The sequence below is a fragment of the Babylonia areolata genome, chromosome 9 (genome assembly GCF_041734735.1).
Source record: "Babylonia areolata isolate BAREFJ2019XMU chromosome 9, ASM4173473v1, whole genome shotgun sequence".
NCBI lineage: Eukaryota > Metazoa > Mollusca > Gastropoda > Neogastropoda > Buccinidae > Babylonia > Babylonia areolata.
This window is the reverse complement of record NC_134884.1, coordinates 43,898,927-43,925,612: the sequence shown is the minus strand read 5'-3', so window position 1 is coordinate 43,925,612 and position 26,686 is coordinate 43,898,927. Positions and strand designations below refer to the sequence as shown.

The following is a 26,686-nucleotide window of genomic DNA, read 5'->3' as shown; positions in this document are numbered from 1 at the left end:
GCCCAGTTCAGTAAACTATTTGTGTGGTCTCACACACACACAACACTACCCCCTCCATGCACACACACACACCACCACCACCCCCTCCACACACATACACACAACACCAACCCCTCCACACACATACACACACACAACACCACCCACTCCACACACAACACTACCCCCTCCACAAACATACACAACACCCTCCCTCCACATACACACAACACCCCCTTCACACACACACACAACACTACCCCTTCCACATACGCAACCCCCCCGCCCCCGCCCCCCCAACAAACACACACACAACAACTCCCTCTCCACACACACACACACGTGCATGCAATTCAGTAAACTATTTGTCTGGTCTCTCACACACACAACACTACCCCCTCCATGCACACACACACCATCACCTCCCCCCCACACAAACAACACCACGCCCTCCACACACAACACAACAACACCATCTCTCCACATGCACACAACACTACCCCCTCCACACACACACACACACCACCACCCACTCCACACACACAACACAAACACCTCCACACACACACACAACACTACCCCCTCCACACACACACACACACACACACAACACCACCCACTCCACACACACAACACAAACACCTCCACACACACACACACACAACACTACCCCCTCCACACACACACACACACACAACACAAACACCTCCACACACACACACACAACACTACCCCCTCCACACACACACAACACCACCCACTCCACACACACAACACAAACACCTCCACACACACACACAACACTACCCCCTCCACACACACACAACACTACCCACTCCACACACACAACACAAACACCTCCACACACACACACAACACTACCCACTCCACACACACACACACACACAACACCACCCAATCCACACACACACACAACACAAACACCTCCACACATGCACACACTACCCCCTCCACACACACACACACACACAACACCACCCCCTCCACACACACACACACAACACAAACACATCCACACACGCACACACACACAACACTGCCCCCTCCACACACACACACACACACACACAACACTACCCCCTCCACACACACACACACAACACCACCCACTCCACACACACACATGACACAAACACCTCCACACACACACACAACACTACCCCCTCCACACACACACAACACTACCCCCTCCACACACACACAACACTACCCCCTCCACACACACACACAACACACAACACTACCCCCTCCACACACACACAACACTACCCCCTCCACACACACACAACACTACCCCCTCCACACACACACACAACACACAACACTACCCCCTCCACACACACACACACACAACACTACCCCCTCCACACACACACACACAACACTACCCCCTCCACACACACACACACACACAACACTACCCCCTCCACACACACACACACACAACACTACCCCCTCCACACACACACACACAAACACAACACTACCCCCTCCACACACACACACACACAACACTTCCCCCTCCACAAACATACACAACACCCCCCCCTCCACATACACACAACACCCCCTTCACACACAACATTACCCCTTCCACATACGCAACCCCCCCACCCCCACCCCCAAACAAACACACACACAACAACACCCTCTCCATACACACACACCATCACCTCCCCACCCCCCCACACAAACAACACCACGCCCTCCACACACAAACACAACAACACCCTCTCTCCATACACACACACACGCACACAACACTACCCACTCCACACACACAACACAAACACCTCCACAAACGCACACAACACTACCCCCTCCACACACACACACATACAACACCACCCACTCCGCACACACACGCACAACACAAACACCTCCACACACGCACACAACACTACTCCCTCCAAACACACACACACACAACACTACCCTCTCCACAAACACACACAACACTAACCCCTCCACACACACACACAACACCACCCCCTCCACACACACACACACACACAACACTACCCACTCCACACACACACACAACACCAACACCTCCACACACACAACACTACCCCCTCCACACACACACACACACACAACACTACCCACTCCACACACACACACAACACTACCCCCTCCACACACACAAAACACTACCCACTCCACACACACACACAACACCAACACCTCCACACACACACACACACAACACTACCCCCTCCACACACACACACACACAACACTACCCTCTCCACACACAAACAGAACTCCACCCCCTCCACACACACACACACACACACAACACCAACACCTCCACAAATGCACACAACACTAACCCCTCCACACATACACAACACCACCCACTCCACACACACACATACACAAACACCACTCCCTCCACACACAAACACACACACACACACACACACACAGAACAACTGACCTTTTCATACAGTTCGTTGCCACGTTGTTTCATCAGGCCGTTGAGGACGACACAGGCACCAGAGGAGGAGTGTGACTGGCAGTCCATCAGTCCCTCTTGCAGTGACTCGATCAGCGGGTACAGCTGGTCACTGCTCACCTTCTTCGCTACCACCTGGGTCAGGTACCAAACACACCTCATGTTACCTGATCATCTATCACACCTCCCAGATCACCTGGTCATTTATCACACATCCCAGATCACCCTTTCATCACACCTCCCAAATAAACCTCATCATCTATCACACCTCCCAAATCACCTCATCATTTATCACACCTCTCATATCACCTGATCGTTTATCACACCTCCCAGATCACTTCATCATTTATCACACCTTCCTTGTTATTACTGCTATTGTCCGGGAGTTCATTAGTCGTGGCTGTTTTGTCTCTTATGTTGTCTACACTTGTTACAGCTGTTGTGTACATGTGTTTATCTTTTCTTTCCTTGAAATATAACCAAGGCAGGTGAAAACAACAACTGGGCTGGGTTGCATGAGACGATCTCTGCAGTGCCAAGTTTGCTTAGAGTTAAGAATGTTCCTAAGTATATGGAGTTTACCATGGACTTAGAAACATTCTGAACAATAAGCAAACAGCGCTGCTAAGTTTGTTCATACAACCCACCCCAGAAAAATGGTGAGGGGGTCACCTTGGAGAGGTCGTTGACGATGCTGAAGAGGACGTTGGGGTCGGTTTTCTTCTGGAGTCGGTCCTTGAGCATGGGCAGAGCGTCCACCATCTGGTCCTTCTCTGTCAGGGGCTGGCCTGTCAATGTCACACAGACACCCTGACTGAACCACAGCCTGCCACTCGGCACTGCTATAGGAATGCTTCTTCTAACTGGGGCTGCCTTGTTCAGGGGGGGAAAGGTTCTCGCTAACTCACTGACAATCACAATGATGATGATGCAGAGGGGAGGTAACCTTCTTCTGGGATGCTTCTTGTAACTGGGACTGCCTTCTTCAGGGGGAAAAGAGTTCTGGCTTACTGGTTGACATTCATAATTATGATGATGCAGAGTGGTAGCAGTTTGCACAAGACAGGAATCAGACCCATGCTGGAGTCTGCACCAGTGCGTCATGGTAAAGTATGCGTAGTGAAAAAAAAAAAAAAAAACAATGACAACAGCAGTAGATTTACATAGTGTTTTCAAACTTCTCAAAGCACTTTACAATAACAGGTCAGTCAGACACAACGCACACAAGAACACAGACACACACACAAATGCCCATAGCAGAAATAGTTGTGGATTGATGGGATACAGATATAGAACTGAGTGCCTTAATCACACAGAAACTGCTTGAAAAAGAGTGTTCTTAGGTTTGTTATGGGGGTGAATAGATCTAACTCACTCCTTGACAACCTTTAAACCCCTTCCAAATAAATACAGACAGAAACACTACAAATGCATTCTAACAAATGCCACAAACAGCAGAAAATCTCCCTTAGCTACCAACCACCCATAAATATAATTCAGCTTCCCAAATAAAAGTAGCATGCTCACTTTTCCCCTGAATCAAAAAAGACAGCATACCAAGAGAGCAAACAATCTTGTCCACATGACTGTACAACTGATTTACCCTCATAAGCCAGACTGATGCGAAGGGTGTGCTGTACACAGTCAACAGCTAACTGACGGATCTCAGGCTTGGGGTCAGTACACCGAGGTACGGCTGTGCCCAGGAATGGCCCAGCCATCAAGAACTTGTCAAATTTCTGAAAAAAAAACCAACAACCCACAACAAAGACAATCACTCTTCCTGCCAATCACATAGAAACCTAATCTGTGGTGATGCACACCAACAAAACAAAAGATGACAGCTGAATCTGTAAAACTGACAATGTGATGTCAGCCCTGATATGGCCTTAGTGGTCGGCTGGGCTATAAACAACATGATTCGATTTGATTTATGTAAAACTGACGAGTGGTGAATGTCTGTAAAAACAACAAACTGCACGTTGTGAAATAAAACTGACTTTAAAAAGAAGTGTCAGCAATTCTGAACACAGGTCCTTCTTCAGATCAAGTGACATGTACAGGATACATTACCTCCCCCTTCCACTGGTGACGAGGGGAGGGACTGTGTGGCTACAGTGAAGGAGGGGTGTATTACCTCCCATTCCACTGGGAGGGACTGTGTGGCTACAGTAAAGGAGGGGTGTATTACCTCCCCCTTCCACTGGTGATGTGGGGAGGGACTGTGTGGCTACAGAAAAGGAGAGGTGTATTACCTCCCCTTCCACTGGGAGGGACTGTGTGGCTACAGTAAAGGAGGGGTGTATTACCTCCCCTTCCACTGGGAGGGACTGTGTGGCTACAGTAAAGGAGAGGTGTATTACCTCCCCTTCCACTGGGAGGGACTGTGTGGCTACAGTAAAGGAGGGGTGTATTACCTCCCCCTTCCACTGGGAGGGACTGTGTGGCTACAGTAAAGGAGAGGTGTATTACCTCCCCCTTCCACTGGTGATGTGGGGAGGGACTGTGTGGCTACAGTAAAGGAGAGGTGTATTACCTCCCCCTTCCACTGGTGATGTGGGGAGGGACTGTGTGGCTACAGTAAAGGAGAGGTGTATTACCTCCCCCTTCCACTGGTGATGTGGGGAGGGACTGTGTGGCTACAGTAAAGGAGAGGTGTATTACCTCCCCTTCCACTGGGAGGGACTGTGTGGCTACAGTAAAGGAGAGGTGTATTACCTCCCCCTTCCACTGGTGATGTGGGGAGGGACTGTGTGGCTACAGAAAAGGAGAGGTGTATTACCTCCCCTTCCACTGGGAGGGACTGTGTGGCTACAGTAAAGGAGGGGTGTATTACCTCCCCTTCCACTGGTGATGTGGATAGGGACTGTGTGGCTACAGTAAAGGAGAGGTGTATTACCTCCCCTTCCACTGGGAGGGACTGTGTGGCTAAAGGAGAGGTGTATTACCTCCCCCTTCCACTGGTGATGTGGGGAGGGACTGTGTGGCTACAGTAAACAGAGATGACAGTTTCTTTTTGGCTGTTACCTTTCAAACAATTTTCACAAGACTCTGATCTCACAAGCACATAGCTTATCAATACCTTGGTGAATATTCAAAGTGGATTTCCAAACAATGAAATGAGCAACAAAATAATGCAAGGTTTTTAAATCTACCCTTACCACTTCTCAACAAAATCAAATCAATGGTGCTTAGAGCCTCGCCGACCACTAAGACCAACTCAAGGCTATCGCCACATACTTTTCAACACTCTATGACTGCATCCCACTCTTCTAACCCCCCCCCCCCCAATCCCTCCTTCTAAATGACTTGTTTTTTTTCTTTTCTTTTCTCACCATCTTATGGTTGTGTTCAGTATAAAAGCAAGAGGACTCACAGCAGGGTCCATGACCTCGGTGAAGTACTGGAGCAGTTTCAGCCAGGTTGTCATGGATCTCTCCCTCTCATGCTCCACCTCTGACACCATCCACTCATGGAGATGCTGTCAGAACACACAACACTTTATTGCCTCAAACAAAAGAACTTGATTTGTGGTGTTATGAATAAACAAATAATGCACTTGGGTAGTGCAACTGGAAGATGGACATGGCACTCCCCAAACAATGAAAGATATAAACATGCAAAGCTGACATAAACCTCTCACACAATAATCACAAGACAGCACAATTAAATGTAGCACAAAAAAACAACCAAGAGAGAGGGGCAGGCAAGAAGCAGTTGAGAGAGAGACAGCAGAGAGACAAAGCCCTGCCACTGACCACCCCCCACCCCCTCTCACCTTGAACATGTTGTTGAGGCAGTCAGGCGTGGGCGTCTTCAGCAGCACCTGGCGCAGCAGAGTGTGCATGGCCTCCACCGTCTCCCCCATCAGTCTCTCCATCTGCACCGCCTCCTCGTAGCTCTCCTCCCGCCCCTTCCTCCCCCCAACCCCGTCCACTGGCAGGCTGAACACGCAGTCCGTGGCACACTTCACCAAGTCAAACACCTCCGCTTCTGACAGTGGGGGGTCCAGTTTGCTGTGGGGGAGTTAAGGAGAGGTGGGAAACAACAGTGGGGTGCACAGCACTATGGAGAGCAGGCCAAATTTCATTATCTGTTATCTGTTGTGACAAAAAAGATGACAGTAAGTACGATACGCCTGGCAGTGTAAATACAAACATCAAGTCTGTGTGTGTGTGTGTGTGTGTGTGTGTGTGTGTGTGTGAGAGAGAGAGAGAGAGAGAGAGAGAGAGAGAGAGAGAGAGAGTTCAAAGTAAATATGAATTCTGTATTTTGTGTGTGTCTATATCTATCATTCTATCTATCTGTCTGTCTAATTATCTATACAAATGCGTGTGTGTGTGTTGTGTGTTGTGTATGTGCATGCGTGTGTGTGTTGGCACGAGTGCATGTCAGCATCCTCGCACATGTGTGTGTGTGTGTGTGTGTATGTGCATCTTTGCTCACATGTTCATAGTGTCAGCCATGCATTCTGTACTTTTGTGTGTGCTGGTATGCATTTTTTTTCTATTCCCAATTTTTGCTTGTTGTGTAAGTCTATATAATTCTGCACAGCAAGCGAAGCTTGAAGTTTTCCAATGCATTGTATGTTTTAATACCTGAGCTGACATCATTATCAACATTACTGTTTTGCTGATGTTATCATAACTTCAGTTGGCAAGGATACACAAGAGTGGCACAGGCCTTCATGATGAGGGCTCGGTTGTCGTTGTTCAAGTGACTGATGGGCTCCGCTCGCAGGTAGTTCTGCAACAACCACAACAGACCTGCTGAAAAACACCTTCATTTTCTAACAGGTGCTTGTACATGACAAACTCTGATTACTTCTGTATACATGTTCCAAAACACGTTTTAAAGTCACAGTCCTATGAATCCCATGAATGATCCATTTAAAAAAGATGCTTCACTCAAATTTTGGAAAACAAAGGCTGAGACAGTAAGGAAAAGAACGCCACACTGGATGAACTTCTGTGCATCTTTGCTCACAAGGTATCAGGTTAGACAGTTAATGTGAGAAAGGCAAACAACTGATATTTTTCAGCACTTTTATACATCATATTCTCTGTGCATTTTGAATGTGATCTACTCTTAAAACTTAATGCATTATAAATTTTCAAATTTATTTGTATGAAACACTATGTTATCATTGTCACCCGTAACCCAATATTCCTTTTATTTTTTAAGGACATTAAAGTAAACTGGTTGACTGATTTGATTGATTGATTTAATGAGTGTAAGCAATATGAGCGTGTTGACTGATTGGAGTGCAATTTGCGCAAGTTCCCCCCAAAAAAAAATTCTTTAAGAAAAAAATGTTTCTGAAACGTGCTGCTTTGCTGTCCAGCAAATAATACAAACTGTTCCATGATTGAGAATATGATATATTTTGTGAAAAATCATGACTTTTATTTCAGTACAATCACTTTATTGTCTAGAAAAGTCATGTTTTGATGATGAACAAATTTTGGGTAAGCTCCAAGAAATTACCACTACAATCTGACAGCAGTCCAAATGAAGAAAGGGGCCCAGGCTGAAAGGATTCAGTACAATAAATGTGTAAAAATGCTTTTGTTTCTGTTTTTCATTTCCAAACTGCATGTTCAATGATTCCCACCCTTCTCCCACTCCCCATATATAAGTCTTTCAGAAATTACAAAACACACAGTTGTTGCAAATAGCAAATGGATGATTCATGGCTATCACATGATTAATTCAGTTATTTCTGATTAATCACAGATAACCATATAAGCAAACACAATATTTTTCCTGATGTGGAACACTTAAGGCATAATTACATTAGTGCGGAAAAGCAAACGCAATGCAGATAAAAATTTTTTAAAAAAGCACATATGAAGCTGAACAGCAGTGATTACGCTGAAGCAAAAACGCAAACATAAACGCCTTCCACAATCTGTGGTTCTGTTTTTCTTCAACATGGAGCAGTTTTTTTCACATAATGAATGGGATGTCCTTGACACTCATCACAAGTATTTCCACCTTTCCCCATGCTTTGATCTTTGGCAAGGAAGGGACAAAAAGTTGGTCCAAGACAACACCTGTCTCCATGACCCAAGTTCTGAAGACTGATGATTCTGCTCCTCAGTGACACAGTGAAGAGGAGTGAGTCTTCAATCAGTGTCCAGAGCCTGGAGAAAGCTGGAGAAACTTTCACATTTTGCTTTGGGAACTTCTAGCAGATAAGTCTACTTGTGACGAAACAGCCTGCAATGCCTTGACAAAACTGGATTTTGTGGATATCTATTTCCGCACAAATACAAAAAAAGCGGTTTGCATTTGCAGACTGCGTTTCCTTTAGCACACAAATGTAATCTCAGCATTATACTGTTTAATGCACAGTAGCTGTCACAAACAAATCAATACACAAAACCATGCAGACAAAAAATGCCATTATAATACACTTTGCACACAGCTGACATCTTAAAATAATGACATACTGACATCTTACATAGAAAATGTAAAATGTTTATTCAAGCTGATGTATGTTGACAAATGCAGGTAAAATTAAGCAAGGCAAAGCACAGAATCTGAATACTCAATTGCTATTATCCAACCATGCAACAATACAATGTGTGTGTACAAAATAACAACTGAGAAATACAGACAGGCAGATACACTCTTTCATACACTTACAGAGATGCACACACACACACACACACACACACACACACACACACACACACATACCCATCTATCAACAATGAACACAAAAAGAAATCAACCAGTGAGCAGTTCCATACCATGTTAGTTAGTTGTGCTTTTCTATGCATCAAGTGTTAACAGAACACCAGAAACAAACATTCCGGCAGACAATCTGAACAAGCTTTTAAAACAAACCAGCCACACATACACACACACACTGCCAAACACTACCCATCAGAAGCAGTTAATGTTTGTTCTTCTCTTTCAGTGACGGTCGATACAGAAAATGTGTACACAGAACACCTTCTACACATCCAGTCTTTTTTCAAACAAAGTTTTTCAAAGTTCCCTGCAAAGTTTACCCAATAATGTGGATAACCCTTTTCCTATTCAGCGTTCTTTCTTTTTCCTTCCACAGTTTTGCACACAAAGTTAACTCAGACAATGTGAATAAAATGCAGATATGGAAATGGATTCATTTTCAAACATTCAAAACGTATCAACAACACAACAAACACGACAAAGTTGCGGTGGCAGTACCTGCAAGTGTGTAAGGAAATCACCCCTGGAGGAGAAGTTATAGTGGTTCTCCAGGTGGTCTGGGTGCAGGGCCTCCCCGATCAGATCAACCGTACGAATCAGGTTTTGCTTCACGCTCATGTCCTACCAACACACACAGCGCACGGCCCACAGTCAGCATCCACACCACAAACTGACCCAGGCAAAACACACTTCAGGGAGCTCCACACAGAATGTGTGCCCAAAACCAGTCTTCTCTGAAGACATGTCAGACCAGGGAACTGAGAGGGAAGAAAAATACTGTCAGCAGCACAATGTTCAGACACGTGTGTAATAACCACTGGATCTGTAAAAAACAATTTCTCACTCTGTGTATCACACGAGTGCAAGTTATTGCCTCAGCTAATGCACAACCCTGGAGATAAAACAATGTTGTGTAGCTGGGGAGAAGGATCACTCTAAATGTATCACACCAGTGCATGTCATTGCCTAAGCTCATGCACAACCCTGAAGATAAAACAATGCTGTGTAGCTGGGGAGAAGGATCACTCTAAATGTGACCACAACTGCTGACCTTGAAACCCCCCCCCCCCTCCCCCCCCGCCAAAACAGAACAGCAGTTCTCTTGCCCTAAAATCTTATCAATGGATAAAAACGTGGTTCTTGAATATGACTACGGCAACAAAACAAGACAGCATCATCAGGAGAAACAAGACAGACCCTGTAACAAAGAGGTTTCCAGCTGAAATGTAAGAGTCAGTCTGACAAGCCTCTCCTGTTTTTTCTTTTATTTCTCGCGTTTGATCTAAAGTCAGAAAATGGAGACTGAAAGATGTGAACAAGATGACACACACAGAGCAGAAACAGAAATGAAAGCCAAAGAACACATACAGCAGGAAAGCGGCAGGGATGAAAGCTACTGGCCTACATCCACTGAAGCAAAATGGCCTGATACAGATACTGGAGCCTGGTACACAGGATTATCCACCATCCTCCACTACACTTCTGTATATTTCCTTCGGTGATGGTGTATATGCTGATGTTAACATAAACACATGTATGATACCAAAAAATGTGTTAAACTAAAACCGTGCAGAAATCACAAAGTCACAGTTTGGTCATGCAAATTTGATTCCAAAACCAACTTATGGCTGTTTTCTCCTGAGACTTTCTGTGCAGAATTTGTTTGTTTCTTATCCTGGACAGGGAAAAGGTCCAGGTCTGTAAACATGCCAAACTACATCTCACTATCATATGAACCCCGATTTTCAGAAGAATGGAGGATATTTTCAGCAGCATTCCAGCAGTTCTGGAACAAACTGCAGTGTTCACTGGCAGTGTCATTTATTCCATTCTGTCTCCTGAATCCTTCAAGAGGCTTCATGTTCAGAAAATATATTTTCACGTCATATCACCGTGTGTGGCATCAGAAGCTGATTCACTGATCATTTAAATGCATGCAATTTTTTCTTGGGATTCCATTTATTTCTGGTCAACGAGACAGATCACCTCTTGATTTTGGAACCAAAGCACCAACAAATGTTGATATCTGCCTGTTAACTACAGTAAGAACTTTGGGCAAACTGAGACAGCATGCTGCACGGCAAACACAAACCCTGCACCACAGACACTGAGAATGGAACAAAACAGCAGCATCAGCACAGGGGGCGATGGGTCATGCCAGGGTCAGGGGTCACCTGTAAGTGGGTCAGAAAAGTGGGACGGTGGCTGAACAGGTAATAGGTGTGCAAGTTGTCCGCCGTCATGCACTGGCCCAACAGGTCCATACACCTCACCACGTTCTGCTGCAGGTCTGTCGTCTGCAAGACGACTCACGTCACATCTCTCAGCAAACAACTCATGTCACACCTCTCAGCAAACAACTCATGTCACACCTCTCAGCAGACAATTCACATCACACCTCTCAGCAAACAACTCATGTCACATCTCTCAGCAAACAACTCATGTCACATCTCTCAGCAAACAACTCATGTCACACCTCTCAGCAGACAATTCACATCACACCTCTCAGCAAACAACTCATGTCACATCTCTCAGCAAACAACTCATGTCACACCTCTCAGCAAACAACTCATGTCACATCTCTCAGCAAACAACTCATGTCACATCTCTCAGCAAACAACACACAGCACATCTCTCAGCAAACAACTCATGTCACACCTCTCAGCAAACAATTCACATCACACCTCTCAGCAAACAACTCATGTCACATCTCTCAGCAAACAACTCATGTCACATCTCTCAGCAAACAACACACAGCACATCTCTCAGCAAACAACTCAAGTCACACCTCTCATCAAACAACTCATCTCTAAACAAACAACATACAGCACATCTCTCACCAAACAACTCATGTCATACGTCTCAGCAAACAAGCAAACAACACACAGCACATCTCTCAGCAAACAACTCAAGTCACACCTCTCATCAAACAACTCATCTCTAAACAAACAACATACAGCACATCTCTCAGCAAACAACTCATGTCATACCTCTCAGCAAACAACTCACAGCACATCTCTCAGCAGACAACTCATGTCATACCTCTCAGCAAACAACTCATCTCTAAACAAACAACATACAGCACATCTCTCACCAAACAACTCATGTCATACCTCTCAGCAAACAACTCACAGCACATCTCTCAGCAGACAACTCATGTCATACCTCTCAGCAAACAACTCATCTCTCACCAAACAACTCACGTCACATCTCTCAGCAGACAACTCATCTCTCAGCAAACAACACACAGCACATCTCTCAGCAAACAACTCATGTCATACCTCTCAGCAAACAACTCATCTCTCACCAAACAACTCACGTCATATCTCTCATAACACACAGCACATCTCTCAGCAAACTCCCTCAGCTATTCCTGCTGAAGTAACAGATGATCTCATCAAATGAAGAGAAAACATGTGAGAAATTAAACACATTCGGATATGCATAAATGAGATCAAATAAATCCAGAAACAAATAGATCTGTCTTTCCAATCTTTTGCAATATTTGTTTTATAAATATCTATCTCTCCCATCTATCTTTTACAATATTTCTGTTTTATGAATATCATCTTTCCCATATATACTTTACAATACCAATGTTATATAAATATCTGGCTTTCCCACTATATTTTACAATACCCGTGTTATATAATATCTGCCTCTCCTATCTTTTACAATACCTATGTTATATAAATATATGTCTTTCCCATCTATCTTTTACAATACTTATCTTTCATAAGCACACACACTCCTTGCAGGTACACACAAGACACTAACTCAGATGGCAAAAGACCACAAACCTATACACTGTATTAAGACACGACACATGAAAAAGCGTCATGCTTTCAACAGGTTTGTAAAACCATGCTGTCTTCAAACCAGTGTGTCAGGGTTTTCTGTGTGCAGTGAAATTAATTTACTCTCAGTAACCATCTCAGTAACCAAAAATAAAAACATCACTGACTGACCTCTGTTTACTGACCTTGACACTAAGAGCTGACCTTGACACTGACAACTGACCTTGACATTGACGAAGTGTGGTGTGATGGTTCTGATGATGGTGGCCTCCATTCTGGAGATGATGAGGGAGGGTGGGGAGTAGAGGGCAACGTAGCCATAGCACAGCATCAGTGTGGCCTTCACCCTCTCTATGTCCCCCTCGGACTTGTCCTGATATGCCAACCATTGAACTCATTCATCAATCACTGGTAAAAATGCAACATACAAACAAAATATGTCAACTCTGCAGCATACCTTCAAACAACGTGCAAGACACTTACTGGAAATGGTTACTTTTTGTCATCCTGTACTCATCTCTTGCATATGTAGGAAGTGTACAGACTTTGAACCTGTGCACTGTATGGGGAATATAATTCCTGCTGCTGGGCCTGTGCTAGGGAATTTTCAGTGAAAATGGGTATAAATATACAAAAAAAATTCTACAGGCTACAGTTTTTGTCAAAAGCAAGAAAATCATATGTTCTTCTGACAGGAAATTAAATGAGCTTCCTTTAGAAATAGTGGAAAGTACAAATGATGATTCTGAACTGGCTGAACAATGAAGTACATTTTATCTGCATAATTTTAAGTTTCTTGATCACACAAAACATAGCTATATCATAGTGAATGTTTCTACAAAAGACAAAGTAAAAACACAACAAGCATGCAAACAAAGAAAAACCACCAAATGAAGTTCTGGTGTCCAAGGCGTGTGGAGCTGAACAAAAGTAACGATAAAAACTACCAAGACAATGCACGTTCTGGAGCACAACAATGTGTGCTATCATCAAAGTCCCTAACCCCTCCTCTCCCCCCTCCACTCCGTTCCTCTGGCACGTCTTTGTTGTCCTCATCATGCCTGCCATTTCCCTTTCCCCCGCGCACTCCCTTAACCATGCCCCTTGCCTTGTATTCAACATTTACCCTGTGCTGTGTCAATATCTGTGACAAACTCACAACAATCAGTGTCAGCAGCATAATCTGGTTCCTTATAATTGCCTTTGTTTGCCTGAAATCAACATAGGCTGCTCGCTGTCGTCTGCTATGTATTTGCTGGTTTGCTTTGGGCTGGCCGTTTGTCAACACGGCCATATATCATGCCAAATACCATATAAGGACTGTCTTCATGTTTATTTGTGATAGAAATACTGGCAGTCTTCTTCTGGGATGGCAGTTATGACTCTACTTCTATTTCTGGCTGAAGGAAAATTCAGTAAATCTCACTGTGTCAATCCATCATGTGGGCAATAAGGCAGCAACTACGGAATGACATGTCAACCTGTCATACAGACAGCGAACAGGTTCACAGTGGATAGACTACATGCAAAGAATGATCCTCAGTCATAATTACTATTCATTCATATTCACATGAACACATAAAACAAGACATTCTACTCCTTTCACCATCATACCTTCATAAATCCCAAAATCCCGGAGGATTTGCGAACCATGTCGTTCTTGGCCACATTCTCCAGTTTGCTGAGCACGGAATCCAGGTGGGAGGCCGCTGTGTAGCCCAAGGCGATCGCACAGCCCTGCGTCACAACGCCAGTCATGAGCATCACAAACCATTAATAACAATAATAATACTGGATACATATACAGCACACTATCCAGAAATCTGTTCTAGGTGCTTTACAAAAACACTTTTGTTTCCAGAACACATTACATCAATGTTACTGACACACCAAAATGTGACTAACAAACTAAACACACAAACACACACATACATTTTAACATACATATGTACATAGCAGCTACCCTCCACACATTCGCACACATAGGCACGTACACACACACACACACACATTCACATTCATACACTGCTGTCACACTTTGTTCCACAGTTGTTGTTTTTAGCTTTGTTTTGTTTTACACAAATAAACTGATGTAAAGGTTTATTTCTATGAGTTTCATGTTTTAGTACTGGCAGTGGGAGTAAAGGGACTGGCTCAACCTACGCCATGTGAATGCCCCATCTTAATCATTAATATGCCTCAATTTTCTGGGTTTGTAAATTGCATGTGCACATTCTATATGGCTGCAAATGAAAAGCTTTGGGGTTTTTAATGGAAAGTTTGTTTTCTCATTTGTCACTATCTTGTGAGCTCAAGCTCTGACATTATAAATGTAATCAGAAAATTATATTTCAGTATTTCCTTAACACTTCTCAGAGATCAATCAAAGTGCTGTAATCATAGACAATGAACATTTTCTCACATAATAAATGTATTCAGAAAATTATGATTAAATTTTTCCTAAACACTCCTCAGAGATCAATCAGAGTGCTCAATCACTGACCACTGACTGAAATAACAGGTAAATCTGACGGGTAAACCGCCCTCACTTTTCTTGATGGTTTTCATCAAACCTCTGAACACGATGCTGAAAGAAATCTCAGAGAAGTCTCTGCATGCAAAGGCACAATACCTCTCTCTCAGTCTGGTCAGTGTGTTTGACAGAAGAGAAAATGATGTCCAGTTGTTTCGTCACCAATTCCTTTTTCGTCGACTTGCGCAGTATTATGCCAAGGCATTTGTACAGAAAGTTCTGCAGCAAAACAAAAGAACAAGTGACACATGGAAGATGACTGAAAAGTAAGCTGGTGGTTAAACATGAAGATGGAAATAAAACTACTGTCCATGTTGTTTGTAGGTTCCAATACTTGATCATTATTTTTTCACTGTTCACAGTCCTTATGTGAAATTCATCATTATTTTCTAATCAACATCTTTTTTTCACATTTACAACTGATTTCAATACTATTTTTCACAGTACTGACAGTCCGCAGAAAACAAACTTTTTGTAACACATCTTGTTTGCCATCACAAAATCCTGACATATGGAAAAGTCAACAGGTCTGTATTTCTTTCATTCTAACTTCCATTGTGATTCTGAAATGTTGTCAATGCTATGAGAAACAATGCTCCTTCCCATATCTTTTCACTGGTTTATTGTCTATTCATACAAAATGATCTAGACACTTAGGCATCCACTCATTTCAGCACACACACACACACACATGCATATATGATTGTGATATTAAGTGTTTGAGGGCAATTTTTTATAATCACTTCTTTCTTCACGGTCTATTGAAAACTTTTCAGCTTTTCTGACTGCACAATCCTCCAGTTCTGATTGAAGACAAGTGGGGGAATCAGAACCCAAAGCAGGATTCTGTGAATTTGTTCAGAGTGCAGCCCATTCATACAGCCACACACATACCCCCCTGCTGCACAAGTTCACACCTGCAATACACAGGAGGAAAGACAGACACAGACCCCTCACCTTTTCCTGAGGACAGTGGACGTAGTGACCGACTTGTGCCCCAAAGGCCTCTCCCAGCTCTGCTGTCCAGTCCTCACTGTCCACCACCTCCAGGGATTTGGCCAGCAGCTGTCTCACACACACATACACACACATGCACACACACATACAAACACATGCCCACATGCACACACACACACACACATACAAACACACGCACACACACACATATACGCACATGTACACATACACACATACACGCACATGCACGCACATGCACACACACGCACACACACACACATACACACATACAAACACATGCCCACATGCGCACACACACACATACACACATACATGCACACACACACACACACACACACACACAAAATTAGCTAAGTTTAAAAGAGCCTCCCCCTTAAAGATAGGAACAGGTGTATTTTCAAAGTGTAAGTATCCAGAATATACTTGCATCTCCATCACACCAGCACAAAGTTATCATTATCATCAATAAAGAATATTTTACAGCTCACAACTACTGAGTGCTATGTACTTTACTATGAGTGTGTCATTGTCAGCTTCTCAAGGAGGCGTCACTACTTTTCGACAAATCCATATGTGCAACACCTGATCTGCTAGGCAGATACCTGATAACAGCATAACCAATGCACAATATACAATGATACTAAGAATATCACAGACACATGTACAAAAACTGACCTTAAAACAGAACAATATATCTAAAACAAGGGCATACACACAATCTCATTTATAAAATAGCTAGGCACACACACAGGTAGTTTGAACACACACACACACACACAAAGTCATATGAAATGAAACAAAACACTTTATTTCTCTATGGAAACAGTCTGACAATCTGTGACTCTAGGACAGAGAATTCAAGTCACTAAAGGGAGAATGGTATGATCCACTACTGTGACTGCGTAAATCTGATTATAGATGATGTCAGCAAAACTAGATACCACGTGATTCAAACTTAATCAACAAAGAGACACACACACATTCACACATACAGACAGACACAGACACACACACAATGCTCACACATGTAATTTCAAATCACCTACACATGCAAACTAAAGCACCAAAATGTTTACCTTCAGTATCAGGTCTTCCCAGCTCTTCTGATTCCACTTTTCCTCGTCATCGTTTTCTTGGTGAAAAATCAAACAAAAATTGTGTGAACATAGTGATTATTTTCTGGTGAAAAATCAACAAAAATTGTGTGAACATAGTGATTAATTTCTGGTGAAAAATCAACAAAAATTGTGTGAACACAGCACACAAAAATTGTGTGAACATAGTGATCGTTTTCTTGGTGAAAAATCAAACAAAAATTTTATGTACATAGTGATTATTTTCTGGTGAAAAATCAACAAAAATTGTGTGAACACAGCACACAAAAATTGTGTGAACCCAGTAATCGTTTTCTTGGTGAAAAATCAAACAAAAATTGTGTGGACAGAGATCGTTTTCTTCGTGAAAAATCAAACAAAATTGAGTGAACAAAGTGATCATTTTTATGGTGATAAATCAAACAAAAATTGTGTGAACCCTGTGATCATTTTCTTGTTGAAAATCAAACACAAATTGTGTGAACACAGTAATGGTTTTCTTGGTGAAAAATCCAACAAAAATTGTGTGAACACAGTCATGGTTTCCTTGGTGAAAAATCAAACAAAAACTGTGTGAGCACAGTAATGGTTTCTTAGTAAAAAACTGAACAAAAACTGTGTGAACGCAGTACTGGTTTCTTAGTAAAAAAAAATCAAACAAAAATTGTGTGAACACAGTGCCCCTTGACAGCATCTGGCAATGCAAATTCTTGGTTCTTGTTACTTCTGAAAAAGGATATTGATTTACATGCACAACATGCTATGTATGCAAACTGCAATTTGATAGCTTATTATGCTTTGGTGAATCTATATGCATATGTACGTGCAAGTACATGTGCATGTATCGGGTGTCCCAAAAAAAGTGAGCGGCTTTTTGACAAGTATTTTCTCAGTGATAGATAAACTGAATTCATTGAAAATATTCACACAGTAACCTCAGGGTATCATCAACAAGTCTGCAAAATATCTAAAAGTTTGGACGCGAATTATGCGAGTATTGCCAAATTCAAAACAGCATGTCAAAAAATCCAGCTGTGCAATGTGACCATCATGTTCATGCCAGCTGCCAGGTGTTGGCATTTGTCAGTCAGTCAGTCTAAAATAGCCTGTCTGGGTGTCAAGTCTATGATTTTTTTTTTTATTGCCGTCTGTATCCAAAATCAGTTCTGTCCAAAGTTTCAGTTTGGAAGGATCAACCATGCCTTTGAATGAAAGTGATAAGGTTACCACTGAAAACTGTTTCAAGGAGAAATGCTGGGTTGGAAAAAAGGATCGTAAAGGAATTTCCAGGCAAGGGGTGGAGTCATGTCACTGTAAATAGACCTATCATTAAAATATGCACTATATATGTATACACACGCAAGCATGTATGTGTCAGTTTGAGTATGTATATGCATGTCTGCGCGTGCACATGTGTTTGTGTGTGTGTGTGTGTGTAAATGTGTGTAAATGTGTGAGTGTGTGCATATATGTGTGTGCGCATACATTCATCTGACTGTGCACATGTGGGTACTTGATTACATGGATGATAATTGATGTTTTAGTTCACTATGTGGTTGAAGTGATTATGTGTTGTTCACATCGGATCAATGTAAAGAAAATTTTACCTGTGATTATGATTTTATGTAAAATGCTTTTTTTTGTTATATTTCACTCATGTGATGTGCCTTGAACAGTTTGAGTATGTGTGTGCGAGTGCATGCGTGCGTGTGTGTAAATCTGTGAGTGTGGCCATGTATGTGTGTGTGCATGCATTCATCTGACTGTGCATGTGTGGGCACTTGACTGTATGGATGATAACTGATGTTTTAGTTTACTATATGGTTGAAGTGACTATGCGTTGTTCACATCAGACACTTGTAAAGAAATTTTTACCTGTGATTATGATTTTATGTAAAATGCTTTTTTTCGGGTTAAATTTCACTCATGTGATGTGCCTTGAACATTACTGTATTTCAATGAAAGGCACAATGAAAATGAAATATCATCAGTATTATAAAGAATAATATTAATGAAACTTACCAAACATCTGAATTTTACATGAAACTTACCAAACATCAGAATTTAACAGTAATAACAATCAACTACAACAACACATTCCTAAAGCACAATCCCATAAAACAATTCTTACTCAGTGAACACTTAAAATAAATATAGAAAACAAAACACAACATTTTACAAATAAAAACCCCTCCCTCTCCTCTCTTAGCTTTTCCTCACTCAAACACCTGTATGTCTGTGTTGGGCAGGTGCCAAAATGTATGCGCATGTGCATACATGGGTGCATACTGCATGTGTGAACATTTGTACATATATGCAATTCACTGTGTGCTTGTAGTAAGAGACAGACAATGGACAGAGAAAATCAGAGAATGAGACACACAGACAGCGACTTCCTCCCCACCTGCCCCAATCTAAATGAACACAAAAAAGATAATGGCAGAGAGACAGACAGACAGAGACTTCCTCCCCACCTGCCCCAATCTAAATGAACACAAAAAAGATAATGGCAGACAGACAGACAGACAGAGACTTCCTCCCCACCTGCCCCAATCTAAATGAACACAAAAAAGATAATGGCAGAGAGACAGACAGACAGCGACTTCCTCCCCACCTGCCCCAATCTAAATGAACACAAAAAAGATAATGGCAGAAATAGATGATTTTCATCTCTCGCTATTTTTTCTCTCTACAGCTTATATCCATTTTGAGCATATACAGGTATAGTCAAACAAATGTGTTTAAATTATGCTATTTGTGAGCATATACAGGTATATCCAAACAAATATTATGTACAAATTATGCTATCTGTGAATGCATACATGTGTGCATTCAAAGAATGAAGTCATACGAGACATGTCAATTGTGAACATAGGTTTATATATCTCCACAAATATTAGTCCTAAGTTGCTTAGATCTATCGGGGAACACATGCATATACACCCAAATAAACATGGAAGCCAGACAACTGTGTACTTACACAGTTACTACAAAATGCCAACGAAAAGCAAAATGTATATTAGCGATACAATCACGCAAAGGTAAATTATCATGCAAAGGTAAATTATCAGCCATACAATCATGCAAAGCTGACAGATAACACTGTGAAGGTGTGGGCTGAGACAATGAAATTAGGCATGAGATATTCAAGAAATCAGGCACATAAGCAAATGATGAAAGGAAATTAACTGCAAGGCCGTACTAGCTATTTTGCATGAATGTGCCAAAAGACTTGTGAAAATTGAAAAGCATCACCAAACAAAATGCACATAACCCCCACATCAACAGCAGCAAAACAAGGAATCCATCAGTGACGTGAGACACTGATTTATACAGCCTGAAATGCACAGTTTTCTCACAAACTTCTACAACTGGATTCAATCAGATATGAGTTATAAGCAGTCACACTGGCTGGCTGCCAACCAAGGTGAGAATGCCAAGCACGCTGCTTTTTGTTTCTCTCAGACAGCTGCAGTGAATCACTCCAGTCATAAATTAGCAACAGCACCAAGATAAAGATAAATTAAACAAAGATTATTTTGTGCTAGAGATGATCAAAAGATACCCAAGAACTTCATTATAAGACTCCAAAGCAGATAAAGAAAAACACAAGCAAAAAAACAAACAAACAAAACAAAAAAACAACAACAACAACAAAAACTCATAAAAATCAACAAGCAACTATGTGTTTTATTAGATGTGAGAAGCCAAAATAAAAACCATCCACTGGTGAACAAAATACAATACAGCACATTATAAAACAAAAACCACAAACCAAATAAACACATCGAGATCAAGCGGCCACATTTACCTGATTTGAATCGTCTTGTTCCTTAAAAAAAAAAAAAAAAGAAAAACAATCTGCTGAATGTTCCAAATATCAACAGTAGACATAATCAAGCACCTACACCACAACAGTCACAGATGTAATGTAGGTACTAATGGAACAGACGACAACAACAGAATTAAACCATACATGACTGCACTTTTCACCCCACCCCATGTGCTACAAACATGTTTGCTCACTTCTTAAACACTGTAACAGATAAAACTTATCTGAGCACAGGACTGACATCAGACTAAGGTGATGGGGAAGGGGGAGGGGAAGGGACATGCAGGAGAGAGGGGTGAGGAGAGTGGGGGGCAGAACAGGGTGGGAGGGTGGAGGGGGAAGGGGCATGCAGGAGAGAGAGAAGATGAAGGGTGAGGAGAGTGGGGGGCAGAACAGGGTGGGAGGGTGGAGGGGGAAGGGGCATGCAGGAGAGAGAGAAGATGAGGGGTGAGGAGAGTGGGGGGCAGAACAGGGTGGGAGGGTGGAGGGGGAAGGGGCATGCAGGAGTGAGGATGAACGGGGAGGGGAGAGGGGGCAGACAGAGGCATCACCAATGCAGGATACCTTCATTACTGCTGACAGGTATGGTTGTGACTGAAGGGCTGTCACCTCACTGATATATGACAGAGCTTACAAGTCAGGATGTCAGTGAAGGGCTGTCACCTCACTGATATATGACAGAGCTTACAAGTCAGGATGTCAGTGAAGGGCTGTCACCTCACTGACATATGACAGAGCTTACAAGTCAGGATGTCAATGAAGGGCTGTCACCTCACTGATATATGACAGAGTTTACAAGTCAGGATGTCAATGAAGGGCTGTCACCTCACTGATATATGACAGAGCTTACAAGTCAGGATGTCAGTGAAGGGCTGTCACCTCACTGATATATGACAGAGATTAAAAGTCAGGATGTCAGTGAAGGGTTGTCACCTCACTGATATATGACAGAGCTTACAGTTCAGGATGTCAGTGAAGGGCTGTCACCTCAATGTGATAAGACAGAGCTTACAAGTCAGGATGTCATTGAAAGGCTGTCACCTCACTGAGATCAGACAGAGCTTACAGGTCAGGATGTCAGTGAAAGACTATCACCTCACTGATTTAAAGCTGACATTACAGGTCAGGACGTCAATGAAGGGCTGTCACCTCACTGAGATCAGACAGAGCTTACAGGCCAGGATGTCAGTGAAGGGATGTCACCTCACCGAGATAAGACAAAGGTCAGGATGTCAGTGAAGGGCTGTCACCTCACTGTGACATGACAGTGCTTACAGGTCAAGATGTCAAAAGACTGTCAAGACATAAGACACAGGTCAAGATGTCAATGAAGGACTATCAAGAGATAGGACACAAGTCAAGATGTCAATGAAGGACTGTCAAGAGATAAGAGAGTGCTTACAGGTCAAGATGTCAATGAAGGACTGTCAAGACATAAGACGCAGGTCAAGATGTCAATGAAGGACTGTCAAGACATAAGACACAGGTCAAGATGTCAATGAAGGACTGTCAAGACATAAGACGCAGGTCAAGATGTCAATGAAGGACTGTCAAGACATAAGACGCAGGTCAAGATGTCAATGAAGGACTGTCAAGACATAAGACGCAGGTCAAGATGTCAATGAAGGACTGTCAAGAGATAGGACACAGGTCAAGATGTCAATGAAGGACTGTCAAGACATAAGACACAGGTCAAGATGTCAATGAAGGACTGTCAAGAGATAAGACGCAGGTCAAGATGTTAGTCACCATTCTTTACATGGACCCTGTCCTCATGGGATTACATTCCTTTTGTTCAGTAACACCAGTGACACCGTGTACACACACACAAGAAGCAGTACTTGCACATCAAAGTCATGCCACACTGATCACACTTCATCAGGGATCGGCAGTCAGGGGGTTAAAACGTACAGTATGACAAGATGCAAGGGACAAAAAAATCATAACTCCAAACAAAGGAATATAAGTGCGCAGACAGTATCATACATCAGTAAACCTATATAACTAAATACACAGATAAGAATAAGACGGAACAAAGGAAATAATGGGGAAAAAAAAGAGAGTAAAAAAGAAAGAGACAGAAAGAATGAATGAAAGAAAAAGGTATAGAAAAAGACAGAACAAAAGAGCAGACAGAAAGACAGAAAGAAAGAAAGACAGACAGAAAGAAAGTGCTGATACTCACACTCCCAGACAGGGAGCTAATAATGTTTACACTAAAAGTTATACACACATAAATATACATGCAAACAGGAACACGTAACATTTGATCGCTTTGGTTCTTTTCTGTTAAACTGAAAGAAAAAAGATGACTGATTGTTTTCAGTCAAACATATCTCAAGGACAAACTGCAAGGCAATAAACAGCTGGAATTTAAAGGTTAAAAAAACAAACAAACAAAAAAAAACAACCACCACCACCAAATAACAAAAAAAAAGCTCTTCAAAAACAGCGAGAGATAAAGTAGAAAATAAACAACAAAAACACACAGTGACGAAAAGGGCCCTGACACTCACCATCGAGATACTCGCTGAGTTTGGGAATGATGGTGTCCCACAGTTCCACCAGGCTGTCGTGCAGGTTGGGCGACAGGCCCTTCATCAACTGCAGAATGTGCACCCCTCGGTTCCTGCCGTTCTGCGGCCAGCCAATCAGCACCTGGACAAACATCATTTGTGAGTGGTCCCCCTTCAACAGTGCCCCTCACTTCCTGCCATTCTGTGGCCAGCCAATGGACACCTGGACACATGAACTGTGAGTGTCCCCCTTCAACACTGTAATGTGCACCCCTCAGTTCTCAACGTTCTGTGCCAGCCAATGGACACCTGGACACACATGAACTGTGAGTGGTCCCCCTTCAACACTGTAATGTGCACCCCTCACTTCCTGACGTTCTGTGGCCAGCCAATGGACACCTGGACACACATGAACTGTGAGTGGTCCCCCTTCAACATCGCAGCCTTCCCTGAATCACAATGTGCCCCCCTCGGTTCCTCCCGTTCTGCGGCCAGCCAATCAGCACCTTCACGATCATCGTTATTGCATTTAACTATTATACTCTTTTGTCAGAACATTTCTGTGCATGAAATCCAGCAGCTCCCCCGTGGTAAGTGCTTCGCTACAGTGCAGCACCACGCCCTTTTTTCTGTCTGCAAGTATACTTGTTTTACAAAGTGGGTTTTTCTGCAGAATTTTGCTGTTAACAACTCTTGTTGCTGTCGGTTCTTTTATATGCACTAAGTGCACACTACACATGGGAACTCAGTTTATCGTCTCATCCAAACGACTAGAGTCCAGACCACTACTCAGGGTTTTGCAGAGGGGGAGAAAATTCTGGTGAGAGTGGGATTTGATCCTCCGTGCTCAGATTCTCTTGCTTCCTATGCGGAAGAATTATCACTAGGCCAGTGCTCCAAGTTCAAAGGTCCCATAGCCTTCTACGCCATCAAGGCAGTGAATTCATACCCACTGTGCCTAGGGCTCAGCACAGGAAGGTGGGGACCAATCCTCTCCACCATTCAAAACCTTCCACGACCAAAGTGAGGTACCCATTCACACCCGGGTGGAGTGAGGACAATCACTGTAAAGTGGCCTTCCCAAGAACACAGCACCATGCCGGAACGGGGCCACAAACTGATCACTGATGAACACTGGATCACAAGTCAAATGCCTAACCAGCTCTGCCATGGTGCCTCCTAGCTGTACTGTCATTCAAAGGCACTGCTTACTCTTCTCTCTCTCTCTCTCTCTATATATATATATATAATATATATATATATACATCTTCCCAACCATTCAAATACTAAAGCTTTGGAAACAAATTTTGTGACCAAACGATTACAAAATCAAAAACGATTCTTTTTTCAATAAAACAAAACAGTGGACACACGCGGCAACAAGAAACGAAACTGATGCACTGAGAATAAGGAGAAAGAAACAAAGGGAAAGACAGGGAAGTAGAGAGGGAGAAGGGGAGAGAGAAACACACACACACACACACACACAGAGGGCGAGAACAGACAGAAAGAGACAGAGGTAAAGGCACAGAGAAAGTCTTACAGTTCCAGTTCAATGGAGGCATTAAAGAAAGCAGGCTGATCAATAAATGCTACCTGTTATCTGCATAAAATAATAGAAAAAAATCAACTGATGATCAGTTAAGTGTAACACATATCTGAGCAACACCACAGACAAGGTGTGCCACTCAGGCCTTGAGAACCGAACTACAACATGCTTCAGGAATGAAAGAAATGACCAAGTAACAAATATATCAGCAACAAATATCTTGTTTTTTACTTGAGAATAAAGAACTGCAGAAGAGTGAGAGGGAAGAGTGTGAAATTTGTGGACAGGAAAGAGGGAAAGAAAGGATTTGAGGAGAGGGCAGGAAAGAGGGAAGAAAGGATTTGAGGAGAGGGCAGGAAAGAGGGAAGAAAGAAAGGATTTGAGGAGAGGGCAGGAAAGAGGGAAGAAAGAAAGGGTTTGAGGAGAGGGCAGGAAAGAGGGAAGAAAGAAAGGGTTTGAGGAGAGGGCAGGAAAGAGGGAAGAAAGGATTTGAGGAGAGGGCAGGAAAGAGGGAAGAAAGAAAGGGTTTGAGGAGAGGGCAGGAAAGAGGGAAGAAAGAAAGGGTTTGAGGAGAGGGCAGGAAAGAGGGAAGAAAAGGATTTGAGGAGAGGGCAGGAAAGAGGGAAGAAAGAAAGGGTTTGAGGAGAGGGCAGGAAAGAGGGAAGAAAGAAAGGGTTTGAGGAGAGGGCAGGAAAGAGGGAAGAAAGAAAGGATTTGAGGAGAGGGCAGGAAAGAAACAGAGGGAGGAAAGGAAAGATGAGAGACAGAGAGGGAGAGAGGGGGTGGGGAAGAAAGAGAGAGAGCGGGAAAGAGAGACAAAGAAGGAGAAAGCAAGACAGAGAGAGGGAAGGAGAGGAAGACTGGAGGAATATGGTGAGAAAGAGAGAAAGAGCAAATGAAGGTCAGTACTCACAATGAGTCTGGCAATCAAATGTGGAGGTTTGGGGATGTTGGCTGCAACAGATGACACTGATAATGCAAAGATCGTCACACACATCATCCCTTAATGAGAAAACAATAGAAAGCAACATAATAATAGGTTACTGCATACTGACAGAACAACTTAAACCAGCAAACAAACCATCACATACTGACAAAACTAATAATAACAAAAACAGCATAATAAGGAAAAAAAAAAAAATAATAATGATGTACATTTTATGTAGCACCCTTTCTCTCTAAGAGATCAAGGCACTTTACGTGAAAGAAAAAGATTAAAAAGAA

At 42.8% G+C, this 26,686-nt stretch overlaps 1 protein-coding gene across 3 annotated transcripts in view; it reads right to left on the bottom strand.

The window, feature by feature from the left end:
• Nucleotides 1-26,686, bottom strand: part of LOC143285510 (maestro heat-like repeat-containing protein family member 1) — an 82,196-nt gene that overhangs the window by 26,212 nt on the left and 29,298 nt on the right. Inside the window, exons 15-29 of one of the 3 annotated variants that reach the window (XM_076592845.1) lie at nucleotides 26,376-26,416; nucleotides 23,914-24,055; nucleotides 21,377-21,397; nucleotides 17,548-17,603; nucleotides 16,451-16,558; nucleotides 15,593-15,712; nucleotides 14,575-14,697; nucleotides 13,184-13,333; nucleotides 11,338-11,460; nucleotides 7,128-7,207; nucleotides 6,240-6,477; nucleotides 5,838-5,942; nucleotides 4,065-4,200; nucleotides 3,134-3,249; nucleotides 2,444-2,596 (exon numbers count right to left, since the gene is read on the bottom strand). In XM_076592845.1, coding sequence (XP_076448960.1) covers nucleotides 2,444-2,596; nucleotides 3,134-3,249; nucleotides 4,065-4,200; nucleotides 5,838-5,942; nucleotides 6,240-6,477; nucleotides 7,128-7,207; nucleotides 11,338-11,460; nucleotides 13,184-13,333; nucleotides 14,575-14,697; nucleotides 15,593-15,712; nucleotides 16,451-16,558; nucleotides 17,548-17,603; nucleotides 21,377-21,397; nucleotides 23,914-24,055; nucleotides 26,376-26,416 — 1,712 coding nt within the window. Of the gene's footprint in view, nucleotides 1-2,443; nucleotides 2,597-3,133; nucleotides 3,250-4,064; nucleotides 4,201-5,837; nucleotides 5,943-6,239; nucleotides 6,478-7,127; nucleotides 7,208-9,661; nucleotides 9,785-11,337; nucleotides 11,461-13,183; nucleotides 13,334-14,574; nucleotides 14,698-15,592; nucleotides 15,713-16,450; nucleotides 16,559-17,547; nucleotides 17,604-21,376; nucleotides 21,398-23,913; nucleotides 24,056-26,375; nucleotides 26,417-26,686 lie in introns of all 3 variants that reach the window. The other 2 variants (XM_076592844.1, XM_076592846.1) reach the window with 2 other exon arrangements.